The sequence below is a fragment of the Molothrus ater genome, chromosome Z (genome assembly GCF_012460135.2).
Source record: "Molothrus ater isolate BHLD 08-10-18 breed brown headed cowbird chromosome Z, BPBGC_Mater_1.1, whole genome shotgun sequence".
In the NCBI taxonomy this organism is placed as follows: Eukaryota; Metazoa; Chordata; class Aves; order Passeriformes; family Icteridae; genus Molothrus; species Molothrus ater.
Window position 1 is genome coordinate 55290422 of NC_050511.2, and position 23873 is coordinate 55314294.

General features: G+C 38.4%; 1 protein-coding gene across 5 annotated transcripts in view; it reads right to left on the reverse strand.

The window, feature by feature from the left end:
• Positions 1 to 4630: 4630 nt before the first annotated feature.
• SNCAIP (synuclein alpha interacting protein) overlaps positions 4631 to 23873 on the reverse strand; it is an 88182-nt gene continuing 68939 nt past the window's right edge. For 4 of the 5 annotated variants that reach the window (XM_036403270.2, XM_036403274.2, XM_036403272.2 and 1 more), the window contains 5 exons: positions 21382 to 21551; positions 14786 to 14878; positions 11287 to 12355; positions 9407 to 9474; positions 4631 to 5199 (listed from right to left, as the gene is read on the reverse strand). In XM_036403270.2, coding sequence (XP_036259163.1) covers positions 5115 to 5199; positions 9407 to 9474; positions 11287 to 12355; positions 14786 to 14878; positions 21382 to 21551 — 1485 coding nt within the window. In that variant the 3' untranslated portion in view covers positions 4631 to 5114. The remainder of the gene's footprint in view (positions 5200 to 9406; positions 9475 to 11286; positions 12356 to 14785; positions 14879 to 21381; positions 21552 to 23873) is intronic. The other variant, XM_036403275.2, reaches the window with a different exon arrangement.

Genomic DNA, 23873 nt, shown 5'->3' on the forward strand with positions numbered 1-23873 from the left:
CACATAGGTATATGGCCAGGCCACAGCTTTTTGAACTGCAAAGTCCCTGAAATTTGTCCCTAAGCTGTAGTTTTTTCATACCCTATCTAAATGTAAGGCTACACTCATGTTTGAACAGGAAAGAGGGCAAACTCCTTTTGGGCCTTTTCCCTTCACTTCCAGACCCATATGATTTTATTTTCTTGGAGCAGTATTGCCTTCTGAAAACAGAGATAAAAAGCAAGCTCTGTGTTCTAACAGCATCAGGATTTCTTATCAGTTTCCCAAATATACCCTGAATAATTATTTTCCTTCTTCCTGTACGCTGCTTGCCAGTAAGCACACTGGCAAAACACCTAACTGTTAGAGTGGGAAAGGAAGTGACTCTGCAGCTGTCAAAAAATGTTCTCCAGGAAACAGATGGCTAGAGCTATTATTTACAGCTGACCATATATGTTAGACAAAAGCTGTCCACATTACAAAATCTGGAGTATCTGGAAAAGTGGTGATGCATTACTAAATGTGGTGCAAAGAGGATGGGTGGTTGGTGCTGTGTATGCAGCACCACCCTTCTTTACTTGAAAGAGGTTGTGTGGCATATTAAGAACCTACCTGCTTTCTCCTGTCTAAAGTCTCTGATACTTGGATCAAAGTTACATATTGAATAGCCATTATAATGAAGAAAAGATGGGTACAAAGAGTGAATAGTAAGTCTGGTGTATGCAAAAAGGTGATAGGGCAGTCATATTCTACAGAGGCAGAGGATGGACTGAGGGTAATCCCCTGCATGGGCTTTTACACTTAGGCATGGAGTGCTCACCATAGTTCTATGTCTGAAAGATATTTTGGTTGCAGAGCATGTGCTGTACTTTTCCTGCAGAACTGTTTGCTTACTTGCAACCTCAAAATGCAGAGATAAAAGTTATAGAAAAGCTAACTAAGTAACAGCCCATACTTGGGCACAGCTGTACAGTGGGAAAGACATTTCAGAACATAGAATAGGAAATGAAATATATTTTGAGAAATTATTCCTACTATGTCATTGAAAAACCATTTCATGACAGACAGTTAAGCCTTGTAGTTTGATGCTACAAATGCAGGGACTACTTTTAAAACAAATCTTTCTGTTGATTTTTTATTAAGTAGGTTTTTAAAAGGCTAAGAAATATTTCAAGCCTATGAGGAGGTGAATTTTAGTCTACATTCAAAGTTGTCTCACCTTTGAGATCCCTTCACTAATCCATTAATTCATACCTGGCATATGATGTGCTGACATTTTTACTTTAGTTTTGATTGTGTTGCATGATCATATTCTGATGTTTCTTGTGATGGTAGGTGATGAAACATGCAACAAATCAGCTCTCAGCATATTTCTGAGACAGTTACCATCTTGTTATAATAAATGGATGTTGGAGTGCTTTTTTTTACTGTTATGCTGTCAGTCATATTTTGTTATGCCATTGATCTTTTGCCAGCTTGATGTTACAAAAAGGTTTCTGAGTGACAGTTACAGTGAAGCAAACATTAAATCTGAACTGTCTAACTAATCCCTTCCATCCACTTCATACAACTATGCTGACTATAGTTTATTTATTAATACCTTACTAAACCAATATATTTGACCTCTCAATTGGACACTGAAAGGCAGACAAATGGAATATTATGAAAATGCTCCTTTGCTAATGCAGAACAAAGCACAGCCTACCATTCTGTTGATGAAATTAAAGCACCATTCCTGCAGTTTGATGCTGCGTGTGTGTCCATATGCTGCTTGTCTCAAATACCAGAACCAAAGAAATCAGTCAACCATGAAAAAATCACAAGGCTCTTAGCAAATTATGTTCATTTTTCAAAAAAAGAGTCAGAGATTACCTGAAATTGGGAATTCACTACAGCTCTCTGGCACTCTGTTTATCACCTTTGGTACAGAACTGCAGGATAAGCACCAGGAGGTTTATTTTGACATCTTCTGGGTGAAGTTATTCTTTGTATCTGTGGTGTCCACAGGTACAGTTTTACTAGGACACACATTGGTTCATTAGCAAATCACTGACTTCTTGGTTCAAAAACTTCTGAGTGGGTGGAGGAGGATCTTTTATGTAAGAGTTGTAATCATAAGGGGGTTTATGTTCCTGCTAAAAGCTTTGGATAGGTGATATTTTCTGAAGATGTTTGATGGAAATTCCCTGATCATCTCTTCTGCCTCTAGGAAATGCTTATGCTCTGCTGACAGAAGCCTGACTTAGACTCATGCCAGAAGGGATATGCTTAGAGGATTATAAACTAAACAGGAGAAGTAACAGCACCTAGGTTTTATAGCTACTAAGGATACAAATACACAAAGCACACAGGCATCAGCCAGTTGAAGATCACAGAATAAGCATTTCTCTATAAGGCATGACATCAGATGTACCATGTGCAGGCTTTGGGGCCCTGGGTAGGAAAGAGACTACAAATAAGGAACAATAAAATCAGCAGTTTATACAACACAAGTTCACCTTAAGCCTTCCAGACACTACTTTTCATGCTTACATCAAGCTGGCCTCTCTTCTGCACCAGCTTGCCCCAAAATATCTTTCTGTTGCAATGTGCTCAGGAGCCATGGATTTCTTTAACCACACATCCCAAACAGCTCCTGGCATCATATTATCTCTTGTAGCAATCTGCATTGCCCTAGCATACTTGCATTATACAGCAGATTCTCCACATGCTGTATAAGAATACACTTTGTAAATTGCTACATTGCAGAGAGCAGATAACTTTTAAATCCTCAAGACTCTAGAGTAAGCAGTTTCTTATTTCCAGGATTTGACAATATTTACATCTTGATCTGCTTCAAATCCTTTCACTGAAATTCAGTTTTATCCCCTGCTTCAGCTAGGAACAACAGACTGTGGCAGACTTCACACATCTCCAGTCAGTCAAGATCATTCAGCAGGACTGCTGCTTCTGCCATTCACATGAACACGGTCAGCTCTCTTCACATTCTCAAAAATGCACATTGCCAGTTTGTTTTAAGCCCCTCTACCAGACACAGAATTTCTCCTTTTTAACTCTCTTTCACCTCTCTGGCAATTGTAGCACATATGTCTCTTCTTATTCTGCTTTCAGATTTTTCATACGCACACAGATGACAGGAGGCCCAGTTAGAGGTATTGCTGTTCCTGACACACAGATATTTTTGGAGGTTTGGTTGTTTCTTTAAACAGGTCAGCTAGCGTGCGAGGTTTATCACTTTAGCTAAAAAATCAGAGTGCTGCCAAGTGGCAGATAAGAACTGTGGAAAGAATTTCCGAGTTTCATTTCTGCAAGTACAGGCTTTTATTTTTTAATATTGTGTGGGCTTTGGGGTGGGTTTTTTTGTGTGTAGTGTGGTTTTTTTGTTTGTTTTGGTTATGTTTGGGGGGGGTTTGTTTGTTTGGGGTTTGTTTGTTTGTTTTCCTGATGTCTCAGGCCCTGTATTTCCTGTATTTATCCAGTAGTATTCTGTGCTTACCCAAGGTGCCTGGGGCATTCAGGCATCCTGGCCCATGCAAGCTGTGTGGCCAAATGTGACATTGCCCTGAGACTGACACAAAAAAAGACATTTATCACACCTAATTAAAGGCATCCAATATTATTCCTATAGCTTTACTATCGCAGCTCCCCTGTAGTAAGTAGGAAGGGATTAGCTAATTCTCCGGGCAAATACGACATATCTAATAGGCAGAATGAATCCTAATCAGGAAGTTTTTCTCTCCTCACTGACCATAAATGAAGCCCAATAGTCAAGAAAAACACCAAAAAAAGGCAAGAGAAACTGCACAGAAATCAACTGCATTGTACTTAATCAAAATCCTCACATGCCCACATTTTTTTAGTTACTAGTTCTGCATTTGCAGGAATTTAATTATCACAAGATCATAATTTTTATGTCCCTGCCCACTACTGGGAGATTGGAGCTCAATGATCTATAAAAGTCCTGTCCAGCCCAAACCACTTCATGATTCTATGACTGTCTTTGTGACAAAGAAAAAATTTCCTTGGCAAACTTTTTTGGACTTCCCTGTGTTATATTAGAACAGTCAGCAAAACAAACCCTCATGACTTTGAATCTTTCTCAGAAAATTGTAGCAGTCTTCAAATGGAAATAAATCAACATAATCAAAACAAAATAAAGCAAATGTATACACACATATTTGCTATAAATAAATGTGACAAGGAAAGATTGCCTAGCAGTCAGGTTTTGGATGTTGTGCTGTAGGATGCATTTGAAGAATGTACTCATAGTTTACCAGAAATAAAGTGAATTAATTCATTTTCTCTGAAAAGTTAAAAGAACATTCAATAAAGGGATCATGACAGCTTTGAGAAATGTGGATGAGAGTTTCAGCAGATTATGCAGTAACTTCAGCAAAGCTGAGCACACTGCCAGTGCTTGGCAAGTAGCAGTAATCGGTAACTTAAAACTGCATTTACACTTTTTTTTTTATTTCTACATGTTTTAAAGCTGATAAAAGACTACTAAATATTAAAGCAACTTTTGACACAACTAATTGACTGAATCCAGAAACTGGATGTTGTCTAATTATCAAATGAACATCAAAAAGAACAAAAAAACCTTACCGCTCAAAAGAGGAAATGAATTACAGGAATATCTGCACGCAGTGTATCCTATTAACACCGTCTTTATTTCCTTTTTACAAAAAATAGAAATAGCAACAGACAAAACATACTAAAAAGAAAAATCAATGCTTTTGCCTTGATCTCACTGAGGAGCTGCTCAGGCAGAGTCCTGGATGAAACTTTGACAGTATATGCTGTTGACAAAGGGAAATAAAGATATATGACAATATATCTATGCAAGACACAAAGTACAAAACATGTTCCGTGGCCTAACAAACATTTTGGAGGTTGCAAGTGTCATAACAATTTTCAAATTGTTACTTCTGCTCACCCATGCCTTTACACAGCACAGCTTACAAACAAGTTACATATACACATATATAATAAAAAAGATTTGTATATGGTATAACTGATACAAATTAAGGCATCCTAACAGCTGCTGTTTTGCTGGTGAGGGGTATGTCTCATAAAAGTGTTTCAAAAGGCTATATTTCAGGTATTTCAAACAAAGTGAGACATCATGACATGTTTTAGAGGAAGAATTCCTGCAGCTCTGGCTCTTCAATACTCTTTTGACTGTCAGATTTCTGGATTTTCCAGTTGATGTCATCATGCCTGGAGAAAAAAACGGAGAAAATTACTCAGTGGTAACATTAAAAATATAAAGGTGTTGGCAGTGTGTTTATTTACCCTGTTTTGTTCCACTTGTATGTATTCAAATCTGAATTAATCTTTCTGTCTGTGCTCATTTTCTAGACACATGCTAAACATTGTGGATTTTTTCTGAGTTATAACTTCATTCTGAAATCAAACCTGAAAACCAATGGGATGATGAGAAGCTTTTTAAGTCACAGCACTAACTAGTGTGCTGTTGTCATGTTCTGGTAATAATGCGAAGAATATAAAAAAAAATTCCTTGTATTTTAGAGGATGGTATCACAGTGACAGAAGGATCCACCACAATCAACATTAGACATATCCTATTGGTTTCTGATCTGCCTGAAATAGAATTATCTTATCACTGTTAATAATCATCAGAGAGAAATGAACCTCTCTATCTATTGTGTAGGAGATTTGAATGAAGCTTGCCAATAAGAGTAGAAAAATTAAGCACAACATATCTGTAGCACTCATTTTCTTCACTTCCTTTCATATGCTCTTGCTCTGAATTCCCAATATGTTCACCTTCTCATCAATTAATCCTTCTAACTGATTGTTCACTAAGCATCTAATCCACAGCAATTTTCAAACCTGTTAAGACCCTCACTTTTAGTTATTAGTACTGAAGAGCGAAACTCCTACAATACAACCAAGACTAGCTGGTTTGCTGCAGCAAAGGACAGACACTAGAGTGAGACCAAGAGTGTGCATGAAGGAGTTTGCCTTTAACTCATAAGCCTGACTCTTGTAAGCTAGAATAGCTTTATTTCAATCTACAACCATCACAAAGAATCAATATTCCCAATAAACTTACACTTAGGATGGTTAGTTAACCTGGTGGTTACTTCAGGGTTTAAGAAGCTGAACTCATGGTTTTGGGTCCTAATAAGAAACGCATGAGGGATCATTCTATTTTAAACCCCTCTTTATTCATCTAAATTACAGCTGTCACATACCCAAGGCAAGATCAAAAGGCACAGAATTGAGCCAGACCAGACAGATTTTGCAGAACTGAGTCTGACGAGATAAAAGAGGAGCTTAACTCTTTGCCATACCTACATGTTGGCATTTCAGGTGCATTGCTGTTATCATAGCATTACTTGTGTACCTTTACTGAAGGATGCTTTATAATGCTAAGACTAACCTGCTGCATTGGCCCAGGCTTGCAGGGTTGAAAGACCCTGTGGGTGAGTTCCCCATGTAGAGGCTCACTAGGCACACCAAAGAGCCCTTTGGCAGCTCTACAGTTGCAGTGTGACCTCAAAGAAAATTTTTGGCTAATGCAGATGTCTCTAGGCGACAATACTGAACAGATATGCTTTTTACAACTGGAAAAAATGTATAACTAATATTGCTAATTAGTAACCAAATTTCTAATTAAATTTCTAACAGATTCTAGTGCCTGTATCGCCACTAATACATCCTCTCATGCAACAAGCAGTGACACATGATCACAACAGATCACCAGAGAACAAATGTAAATCTTCTGTGACAAAGTTACTTTCACATTCATGTTACACTCTTCTAGTATAGTTACTAGCTACTGGTTAGTAATTAGTTAATGGTTACTATTTTGTTGGACACAGAGATAAGCATTCTTTTCCTGGAGAATATATTTGAAGTTGTAATTTATCCATATTAGGCCTAGCAGTGGGATATGTATTAGGTTAGACCCACTTGCTGTTTTAGAAGCATGCCCATTTTACTATCTGACAGACATGATGATGGATTCTGCTGAGTGCCCCCATGTAGGAAGCAATTTTTGCTGTTCATAGCTGTACCTCTGTACAGGGTTTTATATTGATATGGTGACTTACTGTTTATTTTAATGTAATGCAGATCTCAGTTGACTCAAAGTGTGGGAAGGAACTGTTCATTGGCATACAGGTAAGATGGAAAAAGACTACAAATATTTGCTTGGAGTTGTAATACGCAAAAATAATCCTTCCAAAAGAGGAAAAAATATTCCAAACCATCTTGCACATTCAAAATTTCCTCCAAGACTTTAAGAAAAATAGGGTGTGCCAAATTTAAATAGGCCACTAAAAATTTAGCACAGTCTTCTACTATTAAGCTGTGACCAACTTGAAAAAGTAAACTACAAGCCCTTAATGTACTTTGGGGTATTTTGAATGAAAACAAAAATAAAAAAACAAATCAAAAGAACAGAAGCTGAAGAAAAAGTGCTGGAAACTAGATGGCAGGAATGCAATCTCACTGAAAGCAGACTTTGTATAATAACTTCAGATTTCAGAAAATGCTAATGAAATCCCCTATTATAAGGGTGCAGTGTCACAATGGGCTTGGGACAGTGTTTAGAAATATAACTTCCCAATGTAAAAATCTGTAAAGTTTTTAACCACCAAAGACTGTCCTGTTTTCAAAAAAAGTTCTTTATTTTTTTCAAAATAGTTCTGAAATGATAATTATGTAGTGTGCCCAGACTATCCAGGGAAAATTCAAATAGTGTCCAGGAGGTTGTAATGCATAAAATGGTGATTTTTTTTAAGATTTAAATGTCACAACTACTGGGCATCATGTAGCTGACATATGACAGGCACCCATTTTGCTATTCAAAAATCACAACATATGCTATAGGTCATTACAAAGGTTAATTTAGAAGTTCTGAGAACCTTCAGTCTGTGTTCCGATTTCTGAAAAGGCAAATACAACTCCCATTCTTTTGTGATGTTTGGAAATCTCATGCCACAGACTTGGGCACACAGTTTGCCCACCTCCTGATTTCTGGGCACTGTAACGCCTCCTCAGGCTGTGCCAGTCGTGCATTCTGCTCCCTGCTTCCCACTCCCTGGTTCTCCAAGTGTCTGTGGTAACGGGGGCTTTAGGACATGCTGCCTGGACCAGCAGTGCCTGGAGCAATAGCCAGGAGTTCGTGCCCAACCATCACCCTCCCAGCAAGTGACTCTACAGCCCTGCAGTGGCAGCCAGACATTCCCTGTCTCTCATTTCTGGGAAAATGCCACATTGCCATTCTCACAAGAGCAGTACACAAGGAAAGTGACAAATTACAACAACTGCCTACACCTAGGAGATGGCTCTAACATAAGAATGAGATTAATAACTTTGTATTCCTCTACAAGCAGCTGGATGTTTTGGCTGGAAGCTTCACATTGATGCTCCCTCAGACTGCTGTTATCCAGTTTTCTGCACAAAAGTTTCCCTCTTTGTTTTCAGGAGAGAATGAAACCTCTTGGAAATCTTACAGTTTCTGGTTTCATATACACTGTGCCAGTGGCTTCTGAACAAGACTCACATTTCCATTACAGAAACTGAGTTTTTAAGTATGGGAAGTCCTGGCAATAGAAAACTAGAGAATGGACCCCCCTTCCTCCATGTATTAGATATTTAGAAAACACTAACTTGAAAGTTAGGAAACTTAGGGTCTTGAACTGCAGAATAACTAATATCAAACTAACTTTACATCTCAGTTTAACAGAAAAAGAAAAAAGGAATTTTTGAGTGTTAAGAGTTAAGTGAAAATGACAGGTCATTTTTAGAGAGCATTTGCTTATAAAATAAACATTTTATCAAGTGTTGTTTCTTCCAACATATCTTTATGTAATTGAGGGACTGGTTTCTATCTGCCCGAATAATCTTGAGGGAACGGAACTAAATTAAGGAGTTTGAATACAGTCAGAGTTAATCTGATATTAAAAAGAGTTAAAAAAACAGATTTAACTTCAAAGTCTAAGGGAAAGTAAGGAAAATGTGTGAAAATAGAAGAGCACTTATTCTTACAGTAAAGCATTCTGCTTCATGTTCTCTGTATTCTCTTTAGAGATGAACTGTGGTCTTTTTGCTCTTCTCACGAGGGGAAATTTAATTTCCATTCTCATCTGGTACTTGACTTTTATTCAACAGAGGTGGAATACTCAGCCAAAGTCTGCTATATACCCTGCTGGATTTATGAGCATGAATACTTTCTGTACTTGCTTGGAACTGAAATCCTGTAGCCAGTTCAATGGTGACATCAGCAGAAATCCATCATAAATTTTTGCTTTTCTAGGAATTTATATGTTCGTCTACTTCCTCTCTTGTGAATCAATCAGTTGAGTGCTTCACTTACAATGTTAAAAAACACATACAATTTGAGAAAAGAAGGCAACAGAGATGCTAAACATTACCACGCAAAAGCACATACCAAGCATAATTACCCAGCTCTTCATTCAACGTGCTAGAAGAAAGACTGGTGTAGCTGAAGTAAGGATCCTAAAGAAGTATAACATCATAACAATTAAGAGCATGCACAGAGCTTCCCACATGCATAACATGGAAATCAACTAAAACATGCAGTCAGATAGCCACAGTAACAATTTAACAGATTTTTTTTTGCACCTGAATCTGTTACCTCTTTGAGATATGTGCTGTGGCTCTTTGGGTTGGTATGAAAATTTATTCTTTCCACAGTTCTGATGCTGGCAGCAGTAACATGCAAACATGCTCTCTTCACAGAACAAGCATTTTATATTGCAAGCATCAATACTGTTACAATTACCTCATACAATCCTTCAAATTTCTTAGGGAACTACAAAAAATGCTCATAGACCTGCAACCTATCAGAACATCTTTGAAAACAGACTGTCTTTTCTCCTGTCACTATGAAATCTGAATCACCCATTAAAAAAAGGCATTGTGTTGTAAAACTACTTTGTTAAACTGGCTGTTCAACGAGATAGTGGATGTCTTTAAAGACTCAAATCAGTAGTTCATACTGTGATTCTAAGTAGACTAAGAAATGCAGCCCCACTTCTATTAAGCCCTTTAGGTCTCCTTTGAATTTTTCATTCAGTTTCATTTAATTTCATTTCAGTTTGCAATAGCAATAGCTATGAATGGTCTAATAGCACCCACTAATATGGACTATTCACTATTTCCCACTTCTCTCTTTCCATTCTTTCTTTTGCCTCCTCTTTGCCTAAGATTTCCCTGCATTTTTCCCCCATTAACTTGCCATACATTTTACAGTATATAATTCACTACTGCCCCTCCTCCTATTAGCCTGCTTTATGTATTTTTTTATTTTGAAATTATTGTTTCGCCTGATGTCTTTCTATCTACTGCTTCCCTCCCTGCTTGTCTTCCACAGTGGATTAAGTCATCTACAATTCCCTCTCACTCATCTCTATTGTATCTCCGGATGCTTGCACTGCACTCCAAAAACATACTGCACCCACAGTATTTCCTACATCTGTCTCTTCTATTCAGTACAAAATCACAGAATCACAGAAGTAACTAGGCTGGAAAAGATCTTTGAGATCATCGAGTTCAACCTATGACCTAAAACCTTGAAAGATGCATTTGCTCCAAGTATTTTCTCCTATCTTTTAAACTAGTGGACCAGTCTTTAAAGTGCACACATCCCTCTTTCCTTTAGGTTCCCAGAAAAGGCACTCTGTTCGCTGTAGAGAGGGAAAGATCTGAACCAGTATATTTTCTGACAGGCCAACCATATGTTCTGACACAAGAACACTCTGTGCTATGAGAAGAAGGTGGCCAAGGAAGACTTGCTGCCGACAGCTTCAACACCTAGGGTTGGCTGTAGCTCCCACAGAAGCATGAAGGACCATTTCTGCAATATTTTCTGTTATTTTTCTTATTTGGTTGGCCTCATCAGTCTTTACAGGACAGGGCTAGTCCTTCATTATTTACTCCTAAGAAAATGCATGGTTTCAAGACTGCCATTCTCATTGTATGTTTTGTCACTCACTGAAGCATCAAACATCATTTCCATGTGAATCACATCTCTGTGGAAAGCTTTCAACACAGAATATGGGAATCATGTGCCCTAAGAGCATAGACTCTATACATAAGCAATACCTGCCACTCCTTGGAAAATTATTCCAAAACTGAAAAGTGGATGGGCTTTCTGTAGGTCAAATACAAAAAAGTATTTGTGTGTATTGTTTTGCAATAGAAAGGCAGAAGGAAGAAGCATTACTTAATGAGACAAGAAAATGAGACACTTATGCATTACTTAATGAGACATGAAAAAAAGGCCCCTCCTTCTTTCAGTGTACTCACTGGCTTGTTTCTTCCTTTTGAGACAACTGCTGGATTTCCCTTGCTTTCTGTTGTCTTCCTTCCTAGTGAGGTAAAAGGTAGCGTTGAGGAGGTTTTGATGAGGTTAGCTGTTTGACAGTTGTTGTTGTTATTTTGGTTGCCACTCAGTGTCTCCATTATGGACCGAAAGGCTCCAAAAGGCCTTTTCAGCTGCTCCCCTGCATGCTCCCCAGAGCTGGCTGGAGCCCGCACGACTCCTTTGCTCCGGTCTTTATCCTTTTCCTCATTCAGTTCTGATTCTGCTAGCTCCACCTGCACCACAGGCTCCTCGAAAGTTACTCGAAGTTTCAAATTTTGAGAGGTTCTGCGCTTTGAGGATGGAGACTTGAGAGCACTCTTTGGGCTGGTGGCAACCTTCTGGGCAGCAGCACTGTCGGTGCTAGATGGAGAGCTGTCTGCACAGAACTGGTTCTGAGGGACGGTACCAGACTGATATGGGGCTTCATTATCCGCATCGCTGCTCTCCGAAGTAGGGGAAGGACTGTGGCCGTCCACAGACTTAGAGACCCTGATGCCAAAAGGAAAACGCCGTCCTGCTGTGGAAGTGTGCTTCTTAAGCATCATGTTCAAACTCTCTGCACTCTCAACACTCTCCACTATAGGCTGAGGCCTTGGTTTGTCAGTTCTTTTCACAGGGGTGTTCTTGTGGTCCTCAGAATTAGCTGAATCTGTATCAGACTCGCTGAGAGACCGCTGCATCAGCTGCCTCAGTCGGGCTAACTTCAACTCCCTTTTCTCTGGCAAAATCTTCTTCACGTTCTTGGAGGATGCATGAGCATCCTGAAATTCTAAAGTCAGCTTTTCCTGCATACAGACATTTTCAGAGATTTCCTTCCCCAGCAACTGGCGCAAGATTTTATCAGAGTCCTCATCTTTTATCTTAGCTCGAGCACGACTAGATGTGCTCGTTCCCAAGCTGCCAAGAATCTGAATCCCATCTTGGGTGTTCAATTTACTTTTTGGGGGAGACAATTCATCTGCTTCAGATGGTTTCCACTGGGGTTTGCCAGAAGCAGGAGATGACGGCAAGCTTAAAGAAAAAAAAGAGGAAATGTCACAGCAAAATTAAGGCATATCTAAAATGTGAAAGTGGCATTTCCAATATATGTGTCTGTCTCAGTTTATTGTTACTTATCCTTTTCATTGCTACTCATATGGAATTCATTACTGTGATGCCACAGCAAAGATTCCATAGAGAAGGATGTAATATTGTTTTTACTCCTATGTAGAGTTTGAGTGCCTTCATTTTCTCTAATAAAAAAAAAAAACAAACCAAAAACCAAACCTCCTTAAAATTAAAACTTAGAATGGCTAATCAAACATCAAATATGACTTTGAGGAAAACCCTAGAGAAATTACTCCTATTTGTGAGAGTTGACATGCAAAAAATCTCCACAAGGCCAAATGCCTACTATTCAAGTCACATCATAATACAAAACTAGCTTATTTTAGGTCCTGTTTAAGTACCACCTCTCTGCATAGCATTGATTTCATAAATCTAAACTGCATCTGGTATTAATAATAACAACCATTCAAGACCTCATAAAAAATCAGGGCAATTTGCACTGAAAACCTTTTCAGATATGAAATATTGAAAAGCAAGAGAAAGGTGACATGAATGTATTTCATACTAATAGCATAATAAATTAAATTTAGAACTTCAACTCTTTTACAGAAAGAAACAGCAATTTCAACAATGCCTGATTTGTGAAGAATGTAAATTGCAGAGACCTTTTCTTTTCCCGTGACATATGCTAGAACTCATAACACTTCACATTCTTACTTTAAACCACTTTTCTTCTAAGCAAGGATAAGGTGACAAAATTTAGGTCTTGTGAGGTTGGTAAGCACATCCTTCTTTGATGAGTCCGTAGTTCTCACAATGTAAAAAATTCACATGCCTATACTAAACACCTAATTTTCAATTAATTTTATGCCTTTTTTTTTTCTTAAGGCAAACCTACACACTCTGAAGAACATGCATTTATCTACAGTGCACATTCCTAATAAAAGGAATATGTTATCTTAGATCTGCTACTGCCTCCTTGGATGATGAAAATATCTACAAGTGAGTTCCAACTAGAAGGAAAAGTAGTAGCCAACTATGAAATAAAATAAATAGAGTGTAATTTTCAGACTTGGTGACTTAACCAAAATGAAGCTGAAGCCTACCCTTTTACAGGAATAATGAATGATGAGGGATTTGCTTTCACTTGATCTTATCTGGTGCTGAAAGTAAAACAGTCCTAGTGCGCACTAGAACTCAGATGAGAGACCACTTGGAAAGATCAGGCAGCAAAAATCACAGAAACCAAATGAGCCAGAAAATAGCTTTTGGTCCCATTGTCCCTGTTGAGCTGGCACACAGGGAAGACAAAGATTCCTAAAAAAAGGCAAACCCCCCTTTTTCCAGTGTAGTTTTCTACTTCAGCAGGAGTTCGGAGCTTACAGCCCTTTCCTAGCTGAAGTTCCTTTACACAAGTGCATCTCCAATCCTAATGTCTTTGTTATCTACAACTGCAATTGTTTGCACATTGTCTGAAATAGTGACACATGAAATACAGGACCATGGAGCATTGGTACAGGAAAATGCTCAAGATTCTATGAGAATTGAAAAAAAAAGCAGTCATTGACTCTACAAGTTCATACTTGATGACCACAGTTCTGATTGTCAATGGCTGCAGAAGCTTTTATGCCAGCTTTACATTTTCACATACATGTAGCCCCCTAACAACTCTGAAATAGGGAAAGCACTATAAATGGCTTCCAGAGAGGAAAATACACTAAAAATTAAGGATAAACGAAGCTCTATTTGCATGTGAGTTATTTTATTTCTTTCAAAATCATCTTCAGATTGCTGTGAGAGTGAAGTCATGCTTGCTTCATGTGCTTCCATGCAGACCTCTCACTGTCAGAGAGACACAGTCCTCTGTCTCCCTCTTTAATGTCTGAAACTTGTGTTTCTTTCTGTAACTTCTGACAGGATACATAAACAATAGCTTCCAGAGATTTACTTTTTACACAATCTAGAGCAGGTAAAAGATTTAATGAGTATAAGGAACTGTATTAATAAGAAAGCAGGTTTTTTTGGTAACTTTTTATAACTTACTGCTAAAAGTAATGTATGATAGACCAACAAAACATCAACCTTTACATCTTTCCTAGAGTTTCTAGGATCTTCTGCTGTTCATCTAATTTAAAACATACAACATTCCACTGTAAAATTGGCTTTCTCTCTATTGGAAAGCAGGGACTATTTAGTTTATACTCAGAAATTTCCAATATTTATCAGTATTACTTACTGTCAAACTCTAGAAGCTCAGCTTCAAGTCCACGAGGTGGCCCCACATTTTCTTTACAGAACACATCTACTATTTAGCCAGATCACAGCTTCTCCTGATATCTGGTATATTATGAAAATATGCAAATCCAGGCTGCAGTACAGTTCCAGTCACCTTACCTTGGGGATGTGGGCAGTGACTTGCCCTCTGACCGTTGGGCTTCTAAAAGCTGCTGGAGCTGGTTCTGTAATGTCACACGTTCCACAGTCTGCCTGCAAGAAAATGTAAGACTGTTTACCTCAAATTGTAAAACTGACTAACTTACATAAGTAAGTTACAGGAAAACTGATACTACCCTTTGAATTAAAGAAAGAAGTCCCCTTCACCTGTACTTTATATAATAAATAGAGAACTTATGAATAAGAACATAGAGAGTTTGTGCTTCTGTCTGAATTTCTGCTGACATTTTGGGATCACTGTAAAAGAACAACTGAGAAAAACTTATTTGTCAGATCCAATTATTATACTTCATATAAGGACAAGTGTATGATTATAAGCACCAGTGAATTTAAACTGACTCACAGACACAAAAATATGGTAAACTTAGGGCATTTGTTTCTTACTTGTTTATGGAAAAGAACAGAAAACACACAGATTAAGCAGTCACTTCATATGTTTGGTGGATGGCCTTCATCATCTGAGCAACAGCTCAGGAAACTGCTCTCTCCCTTCCTCTTTGCAAATGAGCTCAGAGAAAAGTTTCTGCCCACTGGAAAGGATTGGTCCAAACTACAGCTGCAGGATGGAGTTGGCTGTTTGATGTTTGTATCACATCAGCTTGTTGTGCAACCTTTTCAAAGGTCCTACCTGGGCTCTGCATCCACCTTATTCCCTGTACTATACCTACCCAAGTGTAACACTTTCAGTGTGGTGTTCTGATCTACACTGTTTTTCAGATAACTTTAGAGACCAGCACTTAAAAATTGCAATAGTACCTAAAAATTGTTAATGAGAGTGATATCCACAGTACAAACTCCATTTTCCATTTGTTACCTGTAATCACATCTGTTTGTCCTGCAACATACCTATTTTTCTTGGATGGTCTCAGTTGAGCATTATAACCTGCAAATCCTCAAGTACAACAATGGCAGATTAATTTCTACAAAAAGATAATCTTTTTCCTGCTTCCATACAATTCAGACTTTCCATTCTTACATCAGAATACCCCTTTTTGTTGACCTCCACAGTTAACATCTGTTTAGTGGTCTCTAATTTACAATGCATCTAAACACTGCACAGAGAGAATTATTTGAAAACTTATAGAAAATTAGAGATTTGGAGGTTTGTATTCCATGGTCCTGACCAAATAACCATGGGAAAATCACTTTTTATCATGTTCCCCCAGGCTCTGCTTCTGTTCCTGTCTATGTTTTTAGTACTTTTATTCTTATTGGATTTGCAGAACTAAGGCAGTTCTCTACCAATGAGCTAGACCCTTTCCTAGCTCACATGCCATCAGCAAAAGATTTAGCTGTGTTCCAAATGCAGTCCCTATAACTGGCCATGTCAAGGCCAGAAAGAATTCAGATCACTTTTTAGAGGTTGTACTTACAGGGCTGGCAGAAAAAAAATATGTTTTACTTTTAATATATCAAAGTGAATTTGAAAAGTGAAATAGAAATAAAGGTATGATCTTGACATACTGCCTTGCATTTTACAACACAGCCATGCTTTATGTAGATCCTTTCTTCCTTTAATTTTCCATCTTTCTTCCTCTGGCCTACACACTTCCTTAGACTATTTTAAAATTACTTCTACCATCTGTCAACATTAGCTTATATTGCAGATCGCCAGATACTCTCCTACAAGAGCCAGTGAAATTCTTTTTAGGTTGTGATGCAATTCATCTGTTTTCTTTTCCTTTTATCATTCCTTCAATTTCTTTTTCTAAATAATGCAGCTAACAGTTTTTTATGTTTTTAGTTTCAGTGGAGATCTATGACATGTCTACCTCTTGAGGTAATGCTCATTCCCCTTTAACAAAATATTGTGCTAAAAGAGTTGAAGTTTACTCCATTTTCACAGTTTAACTAGTTAGTACATAAGTCACAGACACCCACACTTCTTGCCAGCACTATCCCTAAAGATAAATAACATGCACATATATATTCCAAGGTAACAATGGAAACGAGATCACAACTTTTTGGAATAGCAATAGTGCAAGGTATTAAAGCCAGACTGATTTAGGAGACAAGACCACTGTAGCTTCAGAGGTAAGAGGATATACTCATTTTATTATAATTGATGGCCAAATTCTGGGGATCTTAGCTTAGCCAATCCTCCCTGTGAGTAATATGTAAGGACTCTTCAGTGTCAAGTTAGACATCTGGGGACCCCAGATAGGTCCTTAGGGAATCAGAGAGCTCAGTAACTGCAGAGGGAATAGGCTGAGGCACTGGGCTCTGCAAGAGTATCTCTCATAGCATGTTTTTTTTTAATTTCTTTTTATTTCTCAGTTTTTAGTTGTTTTTTTTTTCAAATAACACAAGAATGACTATGCTACAAAGCAGAACACAAAATGGCTTAACTAAGTGAAAAAGATGAACATTTCAAAGTTTATATTGGGTTTCTTACTATATGTCTAGATACCATGATCTACCCCAGAAAAAAACCCACACAATGAAAAACCAACCACCAATGAAACACCAACCTGCACACACTTTACCATACCACTATGGAAATTTTTTATTCAGTTATTTTCACAGCTGCTCCTAAGATGTTCCAGAAAATAATGGATTTCTTTCATACAACACAGAAAAGTGCCTACAACAGAGAATATTAAATTATCCTCTCAACTTCATCTTTTGACTCATGGTTTGTTTTGATCTTTTGCTTGACAGCATATTAGAAGAATCCGTAGGTGTCTCACTCATTAATTGACTAGCCCATGCAGGTCCATAAATGTAGGACAGTACCATCTGGAAATGCAGGTCCATTTTCAGGCAGCATTGCAAAAGAAGTCTATTGAAGCACTCACTTTATGTCATTAATTCTGACATGGTCTTCAGACCAGGAAAGCCCAAATAATACAAGTTATACTGCAAGTAGGAATTTTCTACGTTGCAACTATGGATTTTTTTGGGCAGGTGAAGTCGGTGAGAGAATAACTAATATTGTAAGACCTGTGAAGACCTCAGGAAGTAAAATGAAAGCAAATTACTTTGTAGAGCCTCTACAGGAAACTTTTGTGACTGTCCTAAGTATTGTGTTTAGCTCAGAAAGTCATACTGGATTGAAAAAAATTCTGTAATTAGCAAGAGATTTAAAGCAAAACTTGCATTTTGAAGCCAGTAACACCAGGTCTTTGTGGGCCACTTTCCTCTCTACCTATGGAAAGAATTGCTTGGTTTTTTCCCTTTTAGGGGAAACCCTCAGCTAATCCTCTTGTGAAGATTTGATGGAACATTTGTAATTTCCACTTATTTCATTCTTCCAAAAATATAAAGGCTTTTGCCCCTGAATGGAGAATTAGACTCAGCTCAGAATATTTTTCTTTACTCCTCTGAATTTGTCATCTGAGCTGCTTTGGTTCAAAGACCTGCAAGATGTGAAAACTGGAAAAAAAAATGATGTTATTATTTTGATTTTATGTCTTCTGTTAATAAATGGCTCCAAACAGTATGATGGTTTGGAATAACTCTCCCTAAAACTCCTCTTTGTTGTCTGATGACTGGAAGAATTCATAACAAGAGAATGGAAGATGACACATCATTCTTTGGGTTAAAACCTTTGAAGATTTAGGTCTTGATAAGTACTTGTCTAAGAGAGTTTCTGCATTGTTTTTCTTCTTGCAGAATATCAAGAAGATATATCAAGAAAAATATCAAGAACCTTTCTTAGGTTGGGGAAATAGTATTACCAGATGAGGCTCCTTTATTTCATCAATAAAGTACTCAAAAAAAAGAAGATTGCATGATAGCTCATGCTTATGGAAGCTGAGGGAAGGCTGGGAAACACATAGGAGCCCTCAGTGTTTTGACCCTTCAGGTATTCCATCATGATACAGTCATACCTCTTCTGTCTCTGGAGCAGTGTTTTCATTAACCCTGGGAGAAGTACTGGTGAAAATCCAGGAAAGCCAGCTCAGGTTGCAGTTATTCCTACGGAACAGCTATGTTACGTACATTTCAAAGAATGAGATAGCAAACTTGACTCCCATCTGTTGACATCTAATGTCTTCAGGATATTCTTAACTTCTTTCAGGATCTTCAGAGGTGTTGCAGACAGTGAATTATCCTGCTATGAATAAGATCCCCTTGTCAAGGTGCTCCATGGATACACTTTGTACTGTCCTTGGATTTTTCAGAAGGATGACAACTGCAAAACAGGGCAAGTGTCTTCTTCCATCATCCTTTCTGGCTCCTGAGCATGAGCCTCTGAACATGGTCCATTGCATTTATCAAAACCTCCTGTGGCCTAAGGCCTGTAGCCTAAATAGCCATGCAGAAGCTGCTCCTTCAAGCAGAAAACAGATTATTTCACTGCCTCAGTAAACTGCAACAGGGTTCCACAAGAGAAATATCTCTGTAGAAGAGGGAGAAAAGGCTGCTGCTGCACTTACTGAAACTAATCTGAAGCCTGAAAAATAGGCTGCTTTAGGGAAGGAGATTTAACTCCAGCTGAAACAAGCAAAGAAACTCCTCAGGACCCAGATAAGAATAATTTCAATTACTTCCTAGGGATGCAGTCTGTGAGACAACAGGGATACTTGGTAAAGTATTAATGCTTTTGTCATGAAAGTCACAACTAGAGTATTTCTGTGGGAGTAAGCAGCCTGCTGACTCACATAACAACTCGTTTCCTTCCAAACGAGAGGCAAAACTTTTATCAAGGACTGGGTGAGAACAGAGACATGGGTATTCTGTGGCTGCCACCTCTACTTCCTGGTATGTGTGTGTTTGTGTGGTTTTTTTTTTCCTATTGAATTATGGAGAAAATATATTCCATCATATTACTTGTGACAGGAGTCAGCTGCTAATTCTGTCTTCTAGAGAAATGCCTTATGTTTATTTTTTTCCTTTATGTTAGATGATAGTATTTTTCAGCAAATGGACCAAGTGCAACCAGGTACATTGAAATATCCAGGGGACATTGTCAGGCTACAAAATGATGGAAATGGTAAATATTATAATGATCCTCAGATCAGTGTTTGTATTTTTGACAGTATAAATGTAATAGCATGAAAATATTGCAAAGGGAAAATGTAAACATAAAGACAGAGTTCACTTCCCTGTTACTGTCATGGACAAAAGAGATTCAACATGGGGGATTTAACTTAATTCATGGTTTATTAGCATAAATATTTCACTACTGGTTCAGGTATTAGGAAACAAAGAAGGAAGACATTTAAAACATCTATCCTCCCCTTTTCCAAGCTCAACTTCTCTCCCAGATTCACCTGCACATCTAGCTCCTCTTCACCATTCCCAGGCTTTACTCCAGACACCCCTCTTCCCCTCTTGTCATTGCTGGAGGTTACCCCCAGTCTTTTCAGTAAGCCAACATGCAGCACCAGTCAGGGTTCATGTGGAGCACTTTCTCTCTGTTACTCCCTTCCTCCCACGCTTTCCTGTTCTCTAGTGTAGGTCTTTGACAGGTTGCATTCCAATCAGGATATCGCTGGCTCTGGGCTTGTCCATGGGCTGCAGCCCTTTCTACCTGTTCTATCAGAGGTACTCCAGGGACCACTTGGGGGTATGCCTTCTCCACTCCAGCTCCTCTGGCCTTGCTGTTCCCTCTGATTGTCACTCTTCTGTTTCCTTCATCTCTCTGGCATTTTCTACTCTTTTTTAGGTATGTTTATGACCAGTGGGGCTTAGCTGTGTCCTGCATTGGGTCTGTTTCAGAGAGTTCTGTCTACCAAAGGGAAAACCCTCACTCATTCTCACTGATGTCACTCTGCAGCTCCCCTGCTAGCAGAGTATTATAATTCATACCCAATGCAATTAGCTACACATTTATCACCACAGAATTATATGGTCTCCTTGAAACATGGGGTTATTAGAAGTCATTTTCATGGACTGTGATAGCTGACATCTTGATCACATATCTGTGCTGGAACAATGTCACATCAGTGCTGATGGTTTCTAAGAGTCTTATGAGGATACTGACATGTTAAGCCACAGTAACTGTACCCACAATTAAATCAAGCAACTAGAATTGTTTGTGTTTCAAAATAATAGGCTCGTTACAGAATATTTAATAAAAAACATACCAAAATATTAAAACGAGTTCATATGAAGAAATATAGAACAGAAGATAGTTCCTGAGTAGCTATTGTAAGTTTTGGTGACTTTTCAAGACCAAAAAAAATCCTTGCATTTATTGTCTCTACTGTTCCTCCCAACATCAACACCCAGCACTGTAACCTGTAGATAAAAGCATGCTATATGAGCAGAAACGATGATCTGTAATGATGTGATTGCCAGATATGTAAAGGGAAAAGGGACTGGATTTCTTCATACATACCCTTTTTAGCTTCCACTCTTTTAATGTATGTCCACAGCAAACTGCCACAAAAAGAACAGCTGAAAAACTAAGGTGCTAAAGGTGAAGGGACAAATACTCGAGAGCAGAAAAGAGTGGAGAAATAAGGTAGAAATCCAACTTTAAAATGTCATATATAAGAAGAAGAAAATAGACACTGCTAATAAACTGAAGGCAAATTAGAGTATTGTTTTGAGATAACCCCTCTTGCTAAAAATGAAACACTTACTCCTTCAGCTGCTTAGTCAGCTTGACAACCTGAGAGGCCAGTGACATACATGTCTCCACAACAACTAAGTAGCGGGAACACATGGTGTGCCCATGTCGCTCAGCACTTTGAGAGGGTTTCTCTCCCACATGGTTTTGCATGGTGACATTTGCTCCATATTCAACCAATGTCTGTAAAAACATAAAAGGGAACAGTGACATCTGTAAGTGCAAATCTCTGCTGTGACTTCTGATCAGCACAAGAATGGTTGGACAAAAAGCACTCCTGAATAAAATGTTTGAAAAACATTAGTCTAAGCCAGTAATTTTTAAAATTCAGTCACTGACAAATCTGTTTGCAGCTTGAATTCAAACCACATACCAGTAAAATCTACCACTCAGGTGCAACAGTAACATAGAAGAGTGAGAGCTGCAGTTCCGAAGAGCTATAAAGAGACTACATTTTATATGTTCTTCCTTCCTCTCCCCTCGAAGTTCTACTAAATGAATTTTTTTCTGTTCATTCATTTTCATGTTCATTCATTTCATCCTGAATGTACTTGTAGCATTCATACAGGTGAGTGGGACTACCAAATGAGAACAGAGGACTTTTGTTTGGCCACCTATTGATTCTCTCCTGCACCACAGTAACAAACTTTTGCAGATGCACCTATCTATGCATTACAGAACATTGTGATAACTTTACACATGGCAGACCTAGAAAAGAAGACACAGGACACCTGTTCTAGATGGCATCTGGGTCCAGAGCAGCAGCAGAATGAACACATTGCTAGCCAGTTTATAGTGGGTAGTGATGAGCTGTAATAGCTTACCAGGTCTTTTCTTAGGATCTCCACAGTGCAAGGTATGGTAACACACCCTTAGAATCTCATTTTATGTCTTTGCTACAATATTTGCTGACTCCTTTTGTTGTTTAATTCTCCATTTTCTACCACAGCAGAATCCCTATGTTTAAAACACTCCTTAGGGAAGTCTCAGTGTCCTGACTCCTTAACTAAGTAATGCTTAGATATGAAAGACAGGGCAGATGCTTTAGGTCAGATAGGCACAAATTTCTTATTGCACACAAAGAACTGTACAATGACTATACCAATCTAGTTGGAATTTTGGTGGGGGGGTTAGGTCACTGTGGCTTTTTAATGCTGAGAGAATCTCATTGCTTTGCACTATTTTCTTTTGAAGACATACTGAAATATGTGTCAGCTTTTAATCTTCAAGAAAAATAAGATCTTAGACTCTGATGCATATCCCTGTGTTACTCACGGCACCAGCAGAGAACCCTAGCTTGCTGCTGGAGAACTATCCATGTTGTAAGCATGACATTTGAGTTATTCTGAGACTAGAATAAAGAGTGTTGTATGTGCAAAAAAAGCTCTGTCTGGCTGACTTCAAGACATCCAATAACTGAAGCAAGATTTGAGACCAAGTCTTCCCTCTTTATGATCTGTTTGTCATAATCAGAGTTAGGAGCTATTTGCATTGATGGAGTAGGTAAAATAGGACCTAAATATTCTCAGCAATGCTTTGATACGCATTGATACCAACCCCTAGGAAAACCTGTGATCCTGTACAGCCAGAAACTACAGCATCATTAACTTTATGCATACACATGCAGAAGAGGAATTGCAAGCAGAGCTGGTAAACCACTGAGGGCTGGAGTGACTTGGCTGACGACAAACAACACATACAGAGAGCTCAGCTTCTGCTGGGAGAGAAGTGGAATGTGTGGTCTGTCTGATCTGCTAAAACCATACAGAAAGGAAAGTTACAAACTCTTGCACTACATCTCATATCAATAGGTTGGGCTTAATTTGTCAAGAAAGAAAACAAAGGAGAGTTATAACCTTTCAGAAAGTAATCATATAGTTTGAAACATAATAGGAGCATCATATGCTCATAAACACAGTGAGTAAGCGGGCCAGGGAATCACTGACAGCCTGTGATTCTTCATTTTTTATGCTGCTGCCTATAATTTCTCTGCTTTCTTTATCACTTCTTTCTTCTTACCAGATTATTCATAGTACATTATTTTAAATTAGACTCCAACTTACTGGGCACAGAGCTTATTTTGTTTCACAGCCCAAAAGATCAACTACATGTAAGACTGTGAGGTGTTAGTGAAGTGACATTACTGACATTGCGTATTTTTATCACCACTAGATATTTTCATAACTTATTTCTCATGGCCTCACTTCAACAAAAAGCACTTGTTGAATTGCATATTTACCTAAAATAAAATAATCTTTAAAATTCTAAGCCATTTAGTAAGGTTTGTCCTTAACAGGGAAAGCAGGGCTAGTCTCTTCTTTGTTTAGTTTTATCCATGAAAACAGCCTGCAGATGTCACCACTCTGTTCAGAGTAATCCATACCCATTTCTCCTTCAAATGCACTGCACATCTTGATGAGGCACTGTTGAGATAGCAACCCTAAACACACACTCCATAGGAACCCTAAGCACACCCTCTACCACAACAGTGCCCCCCACCAACAA